Source organism: Pituophis catenifer, unplaced genomic scaffold (assembly GCF_029215685.1).
Source record: "Pituophis catenifer annectens isolate HBS135680 unplaced genomic scaffold, rPitCat1.0.hap2 SCAF_2, whole genome shotgun sequence".
Lineage (NCBI taxonomy): Eukaryota > Metazoa > Chordata > Lepidosauria > Squamata > Colubridae > Pituophis > Pituophis catenifer.
Genome location: NW_027256882.1, coordinates 253,475,742 through 253,495,664, shown reverse-complemented (window position 1 = coordinate 253,495,664; position 19,923 = coordinate 253,475,742). Strand labels below are relative to the sequence as shown.

General features: G+C 36.1%; 1 protein-coding gene across 1 annotated transcript in view; it reads right to left on the bottom strand.

The window, feature by feature from the left end:
• The window catches only part of MCTP1 (multiple C2 and transmembrane domain containing 1), a 150,966-nt gene that overhangs the window by 4,434 nt on the left and 126,609 nt on the right, over positions 1 to 19,923 (bottom strand). Inside the window, exon 17 of the mRNA XM_070935753.1 lies at positions 19,745 to 19,798. Coding sequence (XP_070791854.1) covers positions 19,745 to 19,798 — 54 coding nt within the window. The remainder of the gene's footprint in view (positions 1 to 19,744; positions 19,799 to 19,923) is intronic.

The window sequence follows — 19,923 nt, the reverse complement described above, 5'->3', positions numbered from 1 at the left end:
CTACCTATTATTTTATAATAAAGTCAGGATTGTTCAAGCTATCATATGAGCTGCAAACATCTGGACAACTTCAAATTGTCTGCATTTTTCACAGCCTAGATACACAGTTGTAGTCCTAGGTATATACAGCATTCTATTTGAACTAGCTGTGTTGCTGCAACAGTATTCTTTTCAGTAAATAAGGATGGCCATGAAACTATCATTCTGCTTAAGAATTACTAAAAAAAACAATAAACCAGCCTCAAGTCATAACTGCTTTCTGTTCTTACTTATAATTCTTCAATTTAGATTCCTAGATCGAAGCATATCTTGATTCATCATCAGTTCTTGTACGGAAAGAATGCTATCAGAATAACAAAACACATTCCCCTTTCTTCTATCTCTAGAGCTCAAGAGATTTTCTTTGGAAGATCCTGAAGCTATTTTTCTTTACAAATATTTTAACAAGATCAACTTGTACCTTCTTGAATACACATCTGTTCTACATTTTCTCTCTAAATGCAAAGGGCCACTATTCTCCTCAGACCTATTGCATTCTCCACTTTGGAGCGTAAAGAAAATTTGTTGACATATTCGAAAGCAGGCATAGACAAAACAGCACTGGAAAAAGGAGGCAGACAGAAGGATAAGGGTTCAGCTTTTCCTAAACTAATTCCACATGCCCCATGAAACATTAGCTGTTTTTTATTTCCTGTTCTAAAGATTCACAGAGAAAATATTCCAGGCTAGTGAAAAGCTGCACTTTTTTCCCAGCAAGGTGCTGTGTTAGCACAAAACATATGAGCCAGTTTCAGCAAACCGAAAGTCCCTAATATTCCATTGTCAAATATTTTTGGTATTTTCTCTCAAAACAAAGATGGACTGTTACAGGAATCAATTTTTTCATCTGAATGGCTACAAGGGAAGAGATGGGGGGAGTTAGGCAATGGGGTAAGATGAAGCACATGCTATGATTATAAATGAAGGTGGGCTGCCAAGCAACCAAATTTGGATCATATGACTGTGGGGTGCTGCAACAAAGGATGGCCAGTTGTAACTATCATTCATTCAGCATGATTGGAACTTCTAACAAATGTCTGTTAAGTGAGGGCTACCTGTACTAAAAAAAAAGTTTTGTTTTTAATATATTGTAAAGGCTTTAAAAAGCATTTCACTATTTTCTTCCAAGAACCTGAAAAATAGTCAGGTCTGAGTTGAAAATAATAGGTTATGCTGACCTTGTCAGATTCAGATTTAAATAACTATATGATATACAAATAAAAGTGTAATACAAGAGGGTTTTTCCTTGTAAAAGTATCACAATTAATAATAATTCTAAATTCCTAATAAACCCAAATTATTTTAAGCCATATGTATTCTTTGAGGTAAAAATAGAGGAACAATCTTAACATTTTCAATTGCCACAAAAATCTACTTACAAGGTATAAAAGTGCATTCTAATAATAAATAAGCTAATAGAGTGACTACAACTTTTCTGTTGTATTTTATCAGAATAGGACAATTCTTGCTGGCAAGTTAGATCATTAGGAGAAAATAAAATTCCAAATTTCATGAAAACATTCCAGAACCTTTTAAATTTTACACCTTAACAATCTCAGTTATTACTATATGCTTTTTACCAGAACTGTATGAAACATAAAAAACTTAATCCATTATAAAGAAATAAAACATGCCAAATTTCATAGAAATCAGTGAAGAATTTTCAAGTTAAGTAATCAAGGTAAGGTAACGGCTCTTTTAAAAGAAATCATCGAAGAAATTAATCTATAATTGGAAGTTCTTTGGGGACATTTTGCAAGAGACAGAGAAAAGTCAAATTTTGACATGGATTTGATCATTGTTAAAATTTAAAAAGAAAAAAAATTCTTTCCCCTTTCTTTTGGGGAGGGAGGGGAATAAACATTATATTATAGTCTTAAACTAAGAGTTGGATGTAAGAGTTAGATTATATTCTTGAAAGAAGTAGTCAGAGGTTATTCTTTGTATATATTTTTGTTTTCCTTTCTTTTTTTAATACCATTTACATTTCTGTCCTTATTCTCTTTTCACTCTTTGTTTTCTCTTGATTGTTAGTTTATGTTGCTTTTTTATGTGTTCATAATAAAATTATGAAGACAACAGGAAGCTTTTTTTAGAAAAGAAATGATGATTGGTAGACTTACGGTGAAATATCTTTTAATCAAAGCGAGCATAACCTCAAATCAAAAGCAGAACTGCAATCAAAAGGGCATATCTGTCATTGGCTCACATACATAAAACTGAAAGAAAGGTTTAATTTAGACAAGAAATATTATGGTTTGAAACTGTAAAATTTGAAATTGTATTGGTGCCAATGATGAACATGTTATTGAAAAATGTTTTTGAAACTGAACTGGAAAATGAGTATGTGAAATACTGCATGATTCAATAGGCAAAGAATTTTGGATATAATGCTTGAGCAATGTGGACAAATGGTTTGACACTGAACTATAATATGAAAGAAAACTTTTACAAAATGATGCATCACTGGTACAAAATGCCTGACAAATTGTTAAAGATATATAAAGGTGTCTCAAATGTATGTTGGAAATGTAATTGTAAAGAAGAAACTTTTTATCCTCTTTGATAGACTTGTGAATAAAGCAAAGAAATACTGGGGCCAGATTATGTTTTAATCCAGAATATTCTTACAATGAACATAAAAACCAAGAAGGTTTGTTTTTAAGATTACTGGATAAGGAATCCTTCGAAAAAAATGATTTTTTTTTTACTGTATGCAGCCAAAGTTCTTTATGAGCAAAATGGAAAGATATATTAATCACCGCTATGGAACAATGGATGGAAAAATAGATGGAGCTAGCAAAGATGGCATAATTAACTGTTTTACTCAGAGAAAAGAATGTATCTAGTTGTGTTTCTACTGGAAACTGCTTCTTCTGCTTCCAGCAAAAAAAAAGAAAGAAAAAAGATAGAAATTTGACTGGGTTATGCTGATCAGAGTAGTGTGTTGTGATAGAAATGGCTAGTATTTAGTATATAAAAGTAAAATGTTGAGGCTGTAATTCTAATTTTGTACTTTGTTGCATTGAAAAAAGTCAATGCTTTTTTCCCTTCTTCTCCTTTGTCCCACATTTCTTTTCTTCCTTTTCCCCTCCCCCACTTCCCTATTATCTTTATTTTTATTTTATATTATGATCATCTCAATAAAATTTACATTTAGAAAAAATACAAACAATTACGGTAGCTGTCTTGCAAACAGTTTGAACAGTCTTTCAAAACTTGTTGTCTTCCAGATGAATGGAGACTACACCTATCAGAATTGTCAGCATTTAGTAATTTGCTAGAGATTTTGTAAATTACAGTGCCAATATATCCGGAGGGTACCAGTCTGAGAAAACAAAAATTGCTTCAGGCAGGAGTGTGCAGCAAATACCTCACAGCAAAAGTAGACCCTGAGACTACACCACCAAATAGGCCACATAATTTGCTTGTATTTTTTTTACCTCCCTGACTGCTGCATAGTAAATATGACATCAGATTAATTTGGTATTATGGATTAGCACAGAGAAACAAATATTTTATTGCATATTTTAGAGTAAGGTCATCTTTGACCTGGAGCAGGTGACAATTTCTTGTTTCAAATATCAAGGGGAAAAACCAATGACTGTGATAATATTTGCTGTGGGATATTTTCTTAAGAATAAAAAAGAAGTTAAAATTTTAATGAATAAAAAGTAAATACAGAGTGGAACTCATTTTCAAAAAGAGTTAACACAGTTTGTACAAACTGAATGTGACATAAAAATGAGGTTACTGTGCAACTCAAAAGAGATACCATGGCAATAAGGGCTATAACAATAACTGGAATACATTAGTTCTTTGCTAGCAGGATTACAGAAGATAAGTAAGACTGATTATGCATTTTGTCTACAATAAATGAATGCCAATGAGAACGAAACATGCCAAGATTCACAGAATGATGATATATTTTTCACTGATACATTGTGTACAAACCTGAACAGAAGAACATATGTGTTATCTACAGGGCCTGAATAAGGCAAACATAATATTTATATGGTAATATGTTAAAGAACATGAATGGGCATTTACATCTTATATATCCCAAGAAGTTCAGCTTTAATTTATTTCTTATATTGCATATTTCATATGAAATCCATTTTACCTACCGGTATAACAATATATATATAACAATATATATATATATAACAATATATATATATATATATATATATATATATATATATATATATATATATATATATATAATATTTCTATACCGCCTTTCTCCCGTAGGACTCAAGGCGGTGTACAGTCAAGAAAAATATAGATACACAAACATCATAAAATTGCTAATTAAAATTATTATTATAACATAGTTTGGCCCAATTAAATAGAACCTAAAATTAGATAACATTTTAAAAACATTCACATGTTCATATGTTTAGCCCCGCCTGTTGGAACATCAGGGTTTTGAGGGTACGGCGGAAAGCACGGAGATCAGGGATATTTAGTATCTCAGGGGGCAGTTCATTCCAAAGGGTTGGAGCCCTCACAGAGAAGGCCCTCCCCCTGGGAGTTGCCAGTCGGCATAATTTGACTGACGGTACCCTGAGTAGTCCCTCCCTGTGAGAACGAACTGGTCGGTGGGAGGCTATTGATGGCAAAAGACGGTCTTGTAGGTACCCAGGTCCTAAGCCATGGAGCGCTTTAAAGGTGATAACTAACACCTTGAATCGCACCCGGAAGACCACCAGGAGCCAGGGCAGCTCGCGTAGGAGAGGTGTTACATGGGCGCAACGAGCTGCACCCATAATCACCCGCGCGGCTACATTCTGGACCAGTGGGAGCCTCTGGGTGCTTTTCAATGGGAGCCCCATGTAGAGAGCATTACAGTAGTCCATACGGGAGGTGACTAGGGCATGAGTGACCATGCGCAAGGCGTCCCGATCCAGAAAGGGATGCAACTGGCGGATCAGGCGAACCTGATAAAAGGCACCCCTGGCCACGGCCGTCAAATGATCTTCTAAAGATAGCTGTGAATCCAGGAGAACCCAAGTTGCAGGCCCTCTCTGTGGGGAGCAAGATCTCATCCCCAATTGTCAGTGATGGTACCAGCTGACTATACCGGGATGCCGGAAGCCACAGCCACTCGGTCTTGGAGGGGTATATATATGTTAAGAATTAGTTATGTTAACTTTTACAAAGGTTTGTCCATGCTATCTATGAAATTTCTTTAAAGTTGAATTCTCATATTCAGAACGCAGCCCAAATTGCCTTGAACAGTTTGTCTTGACTAACTTCCATTTCTGGAGCACAAATATGTAAATTTGACATTCTACTCATTCTTTATCATATTTTTCACATTTTCACATATAAAAATATTCAAAATGGACACCTATAAAAAGGAATATTTGTAGTAAAATAGTGCGAGATAAGTTTTAAGATTATTGTGCGAACTAAAAGGATGAAGACGAGAAATACTACTACTTCTTTACAAACAGTTTGGATTTCTACATTTTATGGAGAAGGGTCACAAGAAGAATTAACTCACTGATCTGTTCCATTAAAAAAATACATTTTTTTACCTGATAAAATAAATAAAATAGCCCCATATATATACTCAGCAACTCAGATGCCTACTAGTAAATCAGCAGTTAATGATTGAGCCCTCTTCCTCCCTGAAGGGAAGAGGTCTTTGGGTGCATACTGGAATGGGGAGTAAGGATGCAGTTTTTCTTATGGTCCACAGCTCCCTTTTTTCTCCTCCTCCTAGCAAAATGGCAGATAATTCTGTAGGTTAGGTGAGGAGGAGGCAGAGGAGATGGAAGCGGAGGACGAGGAAGAGGCAGCGTGTAGTTCTGCTGAAGGTTGTGGGGGGTGAAATGGAGCAATTAAAGCCAATAATAGCAAGATAGGTGACATATAAATTTAATACAAAAATGGAAAATATGTGGGAAGAGAAAAGATGAGGGAATGACTGGGATGCCTGATAACAAGGTAAGTCTGGCTGGGTGTGTGTGTTCCACAATGGGTGTCTCCTTTCTCTTCCTTCCTGGAGGGGGCTCATAGGAACATGCTTTAATGGGGATGTAGGGTACAATTTTTCTCATGGTTTGCCATTCCCCTTTTCCCTCCTCCCCCTGCAAAACAGCAGACAGTTCTGCAGATTAGCAGAGGGGGTAGAGGACAAGGCTTCACCGTGGCTCTCCTGAAAGTCATGAGGGGGGAAGAGGAAATAATGCAAGGCTGTATTACATGTGGAAGGAAGGATGATCCAATGGGTCACAGATTGTCTAGTATCTCACAAAAACCACGGTTCTAGAAGACCTATGAAAATAAAAAGGTCTTTTATCTGTTGTTAAAAGGGCGATATACTTCCAGGCAAATCTACTGAACAGAGTTCTTCCTCATTTCTCCAGTTGCTTTTTGGGCAACAAAATTTAGAGCTGGATATCTGATGGGGGTAATTGTGTCTAATTAGGAAATATGGGAGGAGTTCTTCCAGTAACATGGTCCTAAGGCATTCTAGGCTTTATAGGTTAATGCCTATAGATTTCAATGTAAAGTTCTAAGGCAGCAGCATTTGAAAGAGGCATCGGGGTAAACAGACTATAAAGACTCACAAATATTATTTCAGAAAGATTTTTTGATTTCAATATCTTTTTAAAACTCAGCAATTAATCTTATTCCAATAAATATGAGAAAATGTAGTATTTTCCAAGGTGTGTAGTGATTGGGACTCTTAAGGCGTATGAAAAATGTTTCCCATCTTCAACCTTATTCTAGTGAATCTAATAAAGGAAACATTGACAGTTACAATAGAAGAATTCAATGATGGCATTTATCTCCAATGTTTGTCAGGTAGGTTTTGTATTATTTATTGTCTTGTAAATAAGCTTTAAATGCTTTTTTAGCCTTGGTTACAAACTATTTTCAGTTCAACAGTGAGAAATAAAAGCTGCCATTATTTGATGTCTTTCCTCCTCTATTCTTTGTTCCTACTTTCCATGGATTTCATTATGTTACTGGAAGTATGTATTGTCAGATCTAGGACAGAGCAACACTAAGTAAACAGGGAGGGGGATTGTAAAATTTTTATGATCTTTGGAACAGGAAAATAGAACATATTTGGCCTCCTGCATGCTTCTTATTTCATTCATCAACAGAAAATACTTTTTAGACAAATTTATGTTTTTTTTTCTAGTCAACTTTTATTTATTTGATTAATTCACACTTGAACTGCTTGCAGTGTTTTTTAATGAGTAATTACAAAGTTTCCTTCAGATTCTAGACATTTAGGGCTAAACAAATATTCATAATATAATTAATCTATGCGGAATAGATGGTAGTCAAAATAACAGCTCTCAAAAAGATATAACTGGTAATGTTCAATTTTTATTAAGATCTATGGGGACTCAGAGTCATTCAAATTATTGTTGCACACACCAAAAAAATTAACAGGTCAGCCCAGAGAAAACAAGGTTTGTAATCATATGAAATTAGTCTAATGAGATTATAACCCAAAATCTATTATACAAGCCATAGCCAGTGAGATTTTACTAAAAATATTATTTTTATGTTTAGAAAGACCTAACATAGCACACTTACTCTTCTATTTCTGAAATTTCATAGGACAGCTCCACAGAGAAGATCTCTGCAGAGGCATTAAATATTCCTGATAAATGTATTTTCTGAATGATCAAGTCCTCTAGCAAAACAGCAACTAAAGATATTAATCTATATTTTTACAGGTGGAAAGCTGATAGAGATCATGCACATCAACCAGGAGGAAAAAAAAAATCTAAATTTAGTACTACAATACTGGATCAAATTAACTACTGACAGATAAGTTCCAGATAAGTCTGAAACACAACACAAACAAAAATTACCAAAAGTTAAGTTTATAGTTCAGATAATCATTTCTGAGCTGTACCAGGGAGATTCAGAAAAAGATACTATATAAATTTAAATAGATAAAGATAGATAAATTCATTCATTCATTCATTCATTTATAAATTTTATTGGCCACCCATCAGGGTTATATAGCATTATTTATTGTTCAAAGCACTTTTGATTCCAAAATGTTATACTGATAATCAATCTTACACATGTTGGTTCTTCTTACTAAACAAAAGGGAGTTTTAAGAATAGTTTCATTTCTACTTGAAAATGATTCAGGGTGAAGTAGGATTTATCGATCCCAATCCATCCTCATATGCCTAAGTAATACTGGATCCCAGGGTATATTCTAAACAGTGGATATTCATTCCTTATCAAGTTTCAGCTATGTAAATATTTTACCATAGTTCCATGAACTGGTAAATTTACTTTATTGGAAAATTAATACATCACTGCCAAGTCTTAACCAAAACACAAACAAACAAATATTAAAGTTATAAATAAAATCATTCTGAAATGCAATTCCACCAAATTGCTGCAAAAAAACATAAAATGCCTTTATTGTTTCATGTTAAAATGATGGAAATATAAAGAAGTTCCCTTAGTAACTAGAGATAGCTAATCCTGATTGGATATAGTTTCTCTTTTGTCTGAAATCTCTTCACTCTACAAAGAAAAGGAATAGCATTCCTTATTATAAGATTTTTCAAAGAAGAAAGGAAAAAGACAACAAGAAACTCCTCTTTTTTTTCCCTAAATGGGATTTCAATAGACCAGAAAATGCAGGGATCACAGTGTCTAGAATAAAGATGCAGTTTACAAATATAAAAGGAAAAAGACACCTCCACACAAAAGAAACTAGAAAGTATACTTTTTGAAAACTTAACCACAGGTTATTTTTATTCAGTGTGGAAGAGGTTGTTGAAGGTCTTTAGTTCCTATGCTATCATTCTACTAAGGCAGTGATGGCTAACCTTTTTGCCATTGCGTGCCAAAAATGGAGGTCATGGGGGAGGTCATGTGTCTGCGTGCTCACACCCATAATTCAATGCTCCCCCTGCACTCCCCTCGCTTTTGGCATGTGACGGCAAAAAGGTTACCAGTGGACCTGGTAGGCCCCTTTTTCGCCCTCCCCAGGCTCTAGAAGCTTTTTTGGAGCCTGGAGAGGGCAAAAATGGCCTTTCCCATCCACCCCAGAAGCCCTCCGGAGGCCGGAAACGGCCCATTTCCCAATTTCTGCTGGGCCCGGTTGGCCCGAAAATCAGCTGGCCAGCGCGTGCATGCATGCTGGAGCTGAGCTAAGGCAACGCTCGCATGCCCACAGATATGGTTCCATGTGCCACAGGTTCACCATCATGGTACTAAGGGAACTACTGATCCTAATGTATTACCACATATAACTTTAGATCTGCACAGGAAGTGAATTGATCTCCTTTCCCACCCTAACCCACCCCAATCAATGCAACCGAAGTTCAAACAGACCCCCCCCAAGGTACTTACAACCTAATTCTGAAGATCAGACCCCCCCCAGATAACATGATTGAATTTCAGATATTTGACAACTAGCCCATATTTTCAACCATTTGCAGCATCTCATGGTCACATGACTGCAACTGATGATGTTTTTGCTGGAAACCAAAATTTATTTTCAGTTTTTGGCAAAAACGTCGGGTTTGCTTAACAAGTGTTGCAAAGAAAGGTAGTAAAATCGGGTCAGTCATGGGGGTGACCTGCTCTACAACTGCCACAGTTTATGAACATAATGGGCAGGATCCCTTATGGTCATTAAGTCAAGGGCCACCTGCTGATGGGATTGCCAAGTACATTCTGTTACACCAGGGGTCTGCAACTTTACACACTCAAAGATTTGGACCTGTTTCCCACAGAAAAAGAAAACACCGAGCGCCACAAAACTCTTCCCGTGCCTGACTATTTCTTGAGCGGCCACAAAACTAGCATACATAGTTGAATTAAACATTCTGTTTTCTTCCAAATTTTTCTTTTCTTGGATTTATCCATGGTTGGCCTACCGGGGGTTGAAAAGCTCAATAAATCGCGTGCTGGCAAGTGTCACACATTGGCAGCTGTGAGTGATATTTTGAGTGACAGGGAGCCGCAGCAGAGGGGTGAAAGAGTTACATGCGGCTCCAGAGCCGCAGGTTGCTGACCAGTGTTACACCATGTCCTGGTTTCTTTTTGCTATAATGGTATAATGGAAAGTACCCAGACCCACCACTAACTGACTGACAAAGACCTAGTATAAGTACAGTATATTTAAGCTAAGCCTTGTAAAACTCAGGTTATGATCTAATGTTATATATTCAAGGCATTATAACTGGGGCAAATTGGACATAGTACCTCTGAAGCACAGAGTGATGGAGGCAACTGGAGCTTTACACAATGTTACTGGGGTGATTGCATCTGAGGTAGAGCATTTCTCAGAAGCAGTGGTGGTCTGTGGTTTAAATAGAGCCTGGGGTGGTAGCAGCTGGCTGAGAGTGCTAAAGTCGCTTCAGTGTTGAACCCAGTGTTGCAACCAAGGGCCGCTGTTCACAAAAACCAAAAGGACAGCATTGTCCTAATTTCAAAATTACCTGTAATTTCTCCATACTGGGTATTCACTGCATTTTCAACATGTGTAACTCCATATTGCATTCCTATTGTGACTCCTATTGCTTGTCCAAAACTTTAGGGCTTTTTCTTTGTCCGACTTTTCATTTTTTATATTTTATATTTGATTTTCTCTAAACTGCCAATTCTGTTGGAAATGGATTATTCAGGGTTTTTTTAATTATTATTATTATTTCACAGAGTCAGCCAGATGTTCAGACTGAGTTTGGCATTTTTGTCTACCTATCGAGTATTTATCAAGGACCTGGGATAGGCAGGTCTGGATGTTTGATGATGTTACAGATGTTGTTGTTGTTCTTAGGGTCCTGGCAGTTTTAGATTTTAGAAGTTGTTTGCTACTGCCTTTCTAGGCCTGAGTGTGTGTGAATGGCCTAAGGTCACCCAAATGGCTTTGTGCCTAATGTGGGAATAGAATTCGCTGTCTCTTGATTTTTAGCCCAATGCCTTAACCACTGTACCAAACTAGCTCTCTAATAGCATTATACTTGTTCATTTTATTTATTAAGAAAAATGATTACATTGTAGGTCATATTTATGCAGAAATATTGAAAATTCAAAAGGGTTCACAAATTTTTAAACACCACTGTATTTGGAACAGACAAATGAGCAATACATATTATTGGCACTAATATTCTTTTGTATGTTTTATTGCATTATGAACATTTTTTTTAAAAAATGGTAGAGTAATAACTGAAGATGACTCACTAGGGTTCATTAGCTTCTTTTTCTTCTTCTTTCTTTGTTAATTTCTTTTCCTCCCTTCCAAATACAACAAAATATAGGAAAATCAGTTTGCTCTTAGGAGATAAATCTGCCACCTTTCATTGATAAATGCATAGAGAATTTCTAATTATTTTTAAATTTCTTTTTTTAAATCTTTTTTGTCTTGAAACAAAATATATTGAAATTTGCAATTAGAATGGTTTCAAAAATAAGAAATATCAATGCCACCTTTCTGGCAGATTAAAAAAAAGGTTTTGTGCAAAAAGACAAGAGAGAGAATGGACCAAATGACATCCTCCTTGAATGCAACATAGCTGACTCTACAGATATGGGTGGGTGGGGGGGAGAATAAAAGGACATAAAAGATTAACTCACCTTTCTTAGTCTTAATAGAAGGACTTATCTCAAGTTGACGAGTTTTGCAGTTATAGAATGGGCAAATTAATAAAGGAATAATTCTCTCTCAAGGATTTGGAGATTATCCAGTCTAGTTCCCAGATCAGTGCAGGAAACTCACTACTACAGTATCCCTGAAACACAGCCCTCTAGCTTTTCTTTAAACACCCCTAATAACAAGGAGTCCATCACCTCCCTAAGACAATCTGCTCCATTGTTAAACAGCTCCTGCCACTAAGAACTTTTTTCCTGATCTCCAAACAGAATCTCCTTCCTTGTAATTCCAACCCATTGTTTCTTGTCCTATCTTCTGGAACAGTATGAACAATTCTTTCCTGTCTTCTACAGGAAACAATCACATTGTTTCATTACAGTTTTCTTTTCACCAGACTAAACCTACTAGTACTACCCACTATTGTTTTTAAGTTTTTCCTTCCAAGTCCTTTACCATATTGATTGTTGATCTCTCTTTTTGTTTTTCCTATAATGTGATACCCAGAATTGGGTGTAATGTTATAGGTATGGTCTGACACAAAATATAAAATAATGATTTGTCTTGATCTTGATGATATACTACTGATGCAACCAAAGATTACATTTGCTTTTTTTCCCCCAGATACATCATACTTTTGGCTCAAATTCAACTTGTGATTTTACCAAGACATTCAGGTCCTTTTTATGTGTACTGCTGCCCAGAATAGACCAACCTCACCCCTCTGATTTGCCCTATCTAATTGCATTTGTCCCTGTTGAAATATATATTGTTGATTTTTGCCTAATATTTCTGTTTGGTAAAATTATCCTAAAATTTGGGACTGTTGTGTAAGTATTTGCTTTTTCTATCCCTCTTCTACAAATTACTAAATGTGGTGGCACTGTTAGGTTTAGTCTGGTGATGAAAAGATTTTAATGAAATAATGGTATTTGACACATCCAGGCATAGAATACTGAAAAATAAATCTTCAGGTTGGTGTATTATATTCTTTACTTAGAAAAATCTAGGACTCATTTGTCTGGTAGTACATCTGTCAATTAGGCAGAGAGGATGGTCTAAGTAAAAAGAATTAAGACAAAGAATCAAACTGCTATGTTTTCTGGATCATTTCCTTTTTCAGCTCAATAGTGACTAAAGTTATTTTTTATTGCAGCAGATATAATTCATTTTTAAGGGAACTATGCTAACAAATGATTTATGTGCTGTTTTTAGATCAAAAGATATAATTTCCACACTTAGTGAGATAGGCTGAGCTCTATAGATTGAGAACACATTTTACAATAGAAAGACTATTTTTTCCAATCAAAACTTTTATAGTATTGGTGAATGACAGGCTTAATAAATCCTATTTGTTGTTTGGAGGAAATTACCTCAGCAGTTTAACTTAAAGTAGGAATGCCTTGTTTTTCATGTAAAAATGCCTGGGATTACAATGGGATGTATGAAAAGACTAAATAATTTAGTGCAACAGTACAAAAATGTAGTAGCTATCCAGACTTAATCCTAGTGCCTGCCACAATGCATTGTTATACTAAAAACAGGCCACAAAGGGGGAAAAAATCTATTGGACAGACAGAGGGAATAAATGGCAAGCCTAAACTCAACAGAAATTACCAATAATGATTCAGGTTTGATTACTTTCCTTTGTTAAAAACATATGCCATAAAAGCCCAAATATTTCACCATCAATACTGACTGATTTAAGAATATATTGTTGATTTTATAACACTGGTTCCTTGGCCTATTTGGTAATATACAGTGCCAATATATAAGGAAACAGGCACGGAGTACGAAAGAGTGCCAGCGTTGAAAATGAAGAAAGAATTTCAGTTATACCAGCAATTTAGAAACACTAAAAGATTTCTAAAACCTAGGAGCGAATTCTCACAATCTAGGCAGCAAATGAGCCCTTGACATTGTGAATCAAATTTAGCAAAGTTTTTCTTTAGATAAAAGTTTATCTACAGTTTAAACAAATTTATTCTTGACCTCCTACACTTGTACAGAAGAGCCTTTATAGATACCACTGATATTCATGTAAATAAAGTTGACATAGAAGATGATACATTTACTTTGGTGCATGCCAGCTTCCTAGCTTTAATTAAAGGAATATTTTAAAAAATAAAGTCAGATGGAGCAGGGAACTAGGTAGTTAAATGGAGAAATGTTCTGATGACATATCATCTTTGCTACAGCAGGTGCTCAACTTCCTTGATTGTAAAGGCCCAAATCTGGATCAGGATTAGAACAGGATGAAATCCCACATCTGACTTTAATTTCAAACTAATTGACAACATCTGCTTAGGTAGCCTGTCTAGCTTTTTCCTAGAGCTGAAAAGAACCATCTTCAATTGTTTGCTGTCTCAAAAAACTTCACAAACTAAACTATTTCACAAGTTAATTGTGAAATTAAAATGAAAGGCAAAATACTGTGTGTCATAAGCTCACTGAAGGAAAGCTGTTATATAAAAATATATTTATATATTATATAAATGTAATAAATAAAAGACACAATTTACTGCAATAAAATAAAGACTACCTCTGTGGGCATTGTTATGATAAACAGGCTCCAAGAATGGAAAAATCAATAACAGAGTTGGAAGAGACCTTGGAGGTCTTCAAGCAGGAGACCCTATACCCATGATGGCGAACCTGTGGCATGCGGAGCCATATTAGTGGGCACGCCAGCTCAGCTCTGGGGCGCATGCGCACACCAGCCAGCTGATTTTCGGGCCTTCTGGGCCCACCAGAAGTAGGGAAACAGGCTGTTTCCTGCCTCTGGAGGGCCTGGGGGTGGGGGGGAAGGCCCATTTTTCTTTCTTACCTGGCTCCAGATCCTCTCTGTGTATCTGGGAAGGGCAAAAACAGCCTTTTCCACTCCCTTGGAGGCCCTACGGAGGCTGAAAGGGCCCATTTCCCGACTCCCAGTGGGACAGGAAGTGACGTTTTTTCTTGTCTCCAGCCTCCAGAGGTTCCTAGAGAGGCTCCTAGAGACTCCTAGAGAGGCTCCTAGAGACTCCTAGAGAGGTTCTGGAAGCTGGGGACAGCAAAAAATGTCACTTCCTGTCCCACCGAGAGTTGGGAAATGGGTCCTTTCAGCCTCCGTAGGGCCTCCAAGGGAGTGGGAAAGGCTGTTTTCTCCCTTCCCAGATACACAGAGAGGATCTGGAACCAGGTAAGAAAGAAAAACAGGCCTACCAGGCCATCATGTGCCAGGAGCGGGGGGGAGGGGGGAGGGGGTTGCGCACGCATGCGTGTGGGCACGTGCGCGTGCGACCCTCCCCCGCCCCCCCCTCCTGGCACGCGATGGCAAAAAGGTTAGCCATCACTGCCCTATACCATTTCAGACAAATGGTTGTCCAATCTCTGCTTAAAAACCTCCAGTAATGGAGCATCCACAACTTCTGAAGGCAAGCTATTCCACTGATTAATTGTTCTAATTGTCAATTTCTCTTTAGTTCTAGGATCTCTTCTTGATTGGTTTCCATTCATTGTTTCTTGTTCTGCCTTCAGGTGCTTTGGAGAAAGATTGACCCCCCCCCTCTTTGTGGCAGACTGTTATATATTGAAAGCCTGCTATCATGTCACCCCAGTCCTTCTCTTCATTAAACTAAACATACCAGGGCTCCTCCAGTCCCCTAATCATCTTTGTTGCTCTTCTCTGCACTCTTTCTAGAATCTCAACATCTTTTTTATACGTGGTGATCAAATCACGTGGTGCAATACTACAAGTGTGGTCTTACCAAGGCATTATAAAGTGATGCTAACACTTTACATGATCTTGGTTCTATCCAGTGGTGAAATCCAAATTTTTTTACTACCGGTTCTGTGGGCATGGCTTGGTGGGCGTGGCGGAGAAGGATACAGCAAAATCCCCATTCCCTCCCCACTCCTGGGGGAAGGATATTGGAAAATCTCCATTCCCACCCACTCTGGGGCCAGCCAGAGATGGTGTTTGCCAGTTCTCCAAACTACTCAAAATTTCTGCTACCGGTTCTCCAGAACCTGTCAGAACCTGCTGGATTTCATCCCTGGTTTCATCCCTGGTCAAACTACAGACTGACCAGAAAGACTACATCAAATATCAGAAAACAATGCATAAACATTTCAGTTCTTTAGAATTCTTTATCAGACAAGATATTACAAAAAAAAAAAAAATGGGAAGGAGAAATACAACTGAAATTGAACATGGCTCTATGTTAAAAGATATGATGAACAATTCTGAGGAACTCAAAAGCTTGAATATACATTTGTGTTAACTTAATTTGTGCTAACAAAGTGATTTTGATTATCCAATTATGAGTTCTGTTAACCATCCTTTCTTGCTTCCATGGATTAATATGATTCAAGCACTTTTTTCAGTCATTGGAGGGTTATTTGGAGAAGGGCAAATGAAGGCAGGAAATAAAGGCTTTTCAGAAACGTAATTAATATATCCCTTAGTAGAACTCATTCTCAGATAAAGAATTCACCATAAGTGCTAATGTATATGATACATTATTAATAAATCACATTAATAATATGTCCATTTTATACATATACATATTTATATAACTGCTATGTCATAACAATGACTAGGCAGTGCACAAGAGGTTGAAACAAAAAATGTTTCATGATCAATAAATGTCCAAAATAATATGCCTGGTATCTAAAATTTGTTCTATTTTAGTCAGTGAAGTCAATGAAGTAGTTAGGGTTGGTTTAAATTTCCTGAGGGAATATCCAGATCTTTGAGGCCCTATGAAATGCCACCAACATTGGGTCATCCAAATCATCAGGGAACGCTTCAATACAGCAGACACTGCGAAGGCAGTTTTGTTTAATAGAGAAATGCAATATATTTACATTGTACCTACTGAAAGGAATATGTTATATTTGGGTGAGGAATATATTATATAATCTCCTAAATGTTCCATTGGAAAAAGCTTCTCAGAGAGTAGCTTAATTTCATGTAATTGCCAGTGTTATAAGATAACATTTAAGCAGCTGTTTGAAGATGCATTCATCTACAAACATGGTTTAATTTTAATAATAGAAGGTAGATACAGAATATTATCATCTTTTTTCTGTAATTAAATTGTGCAATCTTGCAAGTAATGGTGAATTTTGTATGTTGTTCTGAACTGAACCAACAATCTGTTTTTCCCATAATGCAATACATACTTTCATTACTGTATGTCGGCAACAAGTTGTATATGTTTTAAAAGATAGCTATTATCTTATCTGAAAATGAACATTTCTTATATTCAGAAATAATATTCACATAAAATATGACTTTATATTAACTGAACAGCAAGTCTGAATAATGTACTGTATCTATTACTGAAATCATATCTGAATAAGAAAGATTTTTTAATCAGAACCACTCTGCATAAATTCAGTGGAACTGCTTATACAAAACAAGACTTGTAACAGACATTGGGGTTGATTATGGTTAGGATCCTGTAACTTAGTCAGAACTCTCAAAACCCAGAATCCTAGTCCAGTTTAAAAAAATACTTCTCTGGATGCCTATACATTTGGTTGAGTAGCAAATAACTTACCCACTCATTTTGCTTAAGTGTCTAATCTCTACACCAGTTCTGAGGAAAGAACCTTATCATAATCACCTAACAATATGCTAAGCAAAAACACATGAAGCAGCTAAGGGAAAGTGTGCAGAGGTCTTTATTAAATAGAAAACAGGTGCTGTAGTTCCCAGCCTTATAATGCCCCATTTACCCCCAAGTCAAAAGGTTACTGAACTAATAGTTGCCTTGTGGTAATCGGGGAAAACTAAGTTACTCTGTGTGGCTAGACATCTGGGATATATTTTATATCCTTGCAATATATGCTTCAGTTTCAATTAAAGTGAGGCTTTGGCACATTTATTAATTTTTTTATGTTTATTCTATAAGAGGACCCACTGACCTCACTTTACTATTTTACCAAATGAGAAAACAGAACAATACTGAGAGTTAGAGGTCAACATCAGTAACCACAGCAGAATTTACATTTGTTTTCTCTCAAAACTCAAATTATATATTCATTTAAAATGGAAGTAGTTAAATCACTTATGATTTAATCTAATTTACACTATGCAGAAAACACTCAATTGAGAAAAATATTGTTAAGTTTGCTTTGAAAAACAACCCATTGCCAAACAATTCTTTATAAATCTTTCCATTAAATATTGTGCTACATATCTATGGACGTATAGTCATTTTACATAGAAATTATTCATGAACATTTAGTTTCTATGTTAAAAATATACTATTTAATGTAGATACTTAATCACCCAGATTTATTTGGCATAAATAGTTCAATTTAAAAGTGTTTTACAAAGTGATTCAGATGGCCAATATTAAGTATTGATATAGTTCTAGACAGTTTTTATTTAAGTTATTATTACTGTCTTCGTTTTTTTATACAGACAGTGAAATATGTTGATTTATTATTTAGTAATCGAATAAGGCAAGTCCTTTAAATACTATCAGGATTTTCTTAAGCAAAAGTAAATTAAGAATACACACAGACATACACACACACACTTATCTACAGATACATGCACACATAAATACTAATCAGAGAGAAGAATAGGTAGGTTGTCTAATTTAAAGAGATTTTAGTTATAAACGTTTCTAAAAATACAAAAAATTGATAATGAAATATGCCTAAGTGCTAAAAAAAATCCCTCCCAAATTGATAGCAGACCCACATTTATCAGAGGAAAAATGTTTTTGTGTTAAAGCTCACTATGCTATAGGGTTGACCTTCATGATAAATCATGTGTTGTACTGCTAAGCATTTTGTAATGAAAACAGCACATATGGCTTTGCATGGAAGAAATTTAGGTGTGACATTATTTCATGATTGCAGCTGTTATCAAAATCATTAAAATACATAGAGAAAAAACTATCATCATGTATTTGCTAAATGTGAAATAATAAAGATATTCAGAGGTTCATCTTTCAAAACACGTACCTTAATTGTTCAGAGTAAACTAATCACAGTAAATTTTCCTACATGTCAAATGTTTTCTGGCTGCCAGCCTAAAATTCCTGTAGTGATATAGAACTGTATGTCTCTACTAGCAACAAAGGTCAAAGGCATATATTAAGATAGAGGGTTTTTTTCCACTGCTCTTCAAAAAAACGTTGATGGTTTATTAAAAGAGTACGTGAACATTTATGAAGGTCAGCATTTTCTGCATTTAAATGGAACACGTTAGAATAATCTGAATATTTCACTCCCTCAGTATCTTCATTTTAAAAGTTCTTAAAAGACATTTATCTTGCTGCACTTTTCTTTCCCATAAGCCAGCCCTGCCAACTAACATCACGGTCTCTTTCTTACAAGGTCATTCTAATTTCCTCTCTATGCCTCTTCCTTCTTCTCCAGGGACAGCCTTGCAGTCCTATTGCTTGCTTCAATAACCAGTATTAACTAGCTGTTATTTACTGTGGTGGAAATTCTCAGCCCAAACAGCAACCTAGCAACTGAGCAACATTCTCAACAGCTGAAAGAGCAACCAGTCCCTTAGACTGATGCTGGGCCACACAATGCCAATCCCGAATCTATCGATAAGAGGCAGATGAGAATTGTGATTATTTAAATATCTTACAGAGTGCAACACACATCAAAACACCCTTCTACCAAGTAATTCTCAGAAAATTACAGATGGCAATAGACCACCTTCAAACAGTATGGTGTTTCTATTTTTACAACACTCCTCCCACCTGGAAGTACAGCCCTATTTGAAATACTCCAGAGAGGACAAATTTTTGTCCTTCAAAAACAATTGTCACTGCACTTTTCTTCACAACAGCTATCAAGTTCCAGACAAGCTGAAATATATTTGTTCTTGAAAGAAAGGTAAAAAAAAAATGGTCCAGCTCTGGACAAAAACATGATGTGGTGGGGGAGGAAGGGAGGGAAAGGGAAGGAAAGGTTTATAGATGTCTATACCTTCTATAACACGCACACACACCATGGCATTGTTAAGATGATAAACAGCTCTGCACTACAAAACACTCTTGTTCCTTTTTAACTGTCTGTAAGAGCAGTGTTGTGTCTACTTTCTCCCATCCCTAGATACCAGGTGCCAGGAAAGATAATTACCTTGTCATCTCTGTCATCCTCTTCTTCCTCGTCCTCTAGCATGTCCTCCACTACCTGCAGGCATAAAGAGTAGCAATCATCAAAAGCTTAAAAAGGAAATATTTGTTTCTTTAACCTTTTTGCAGTTTAAAGTTTTTTTTAATGTGTAAAAAAATGTACAACATTTGGTTGATTTAGAA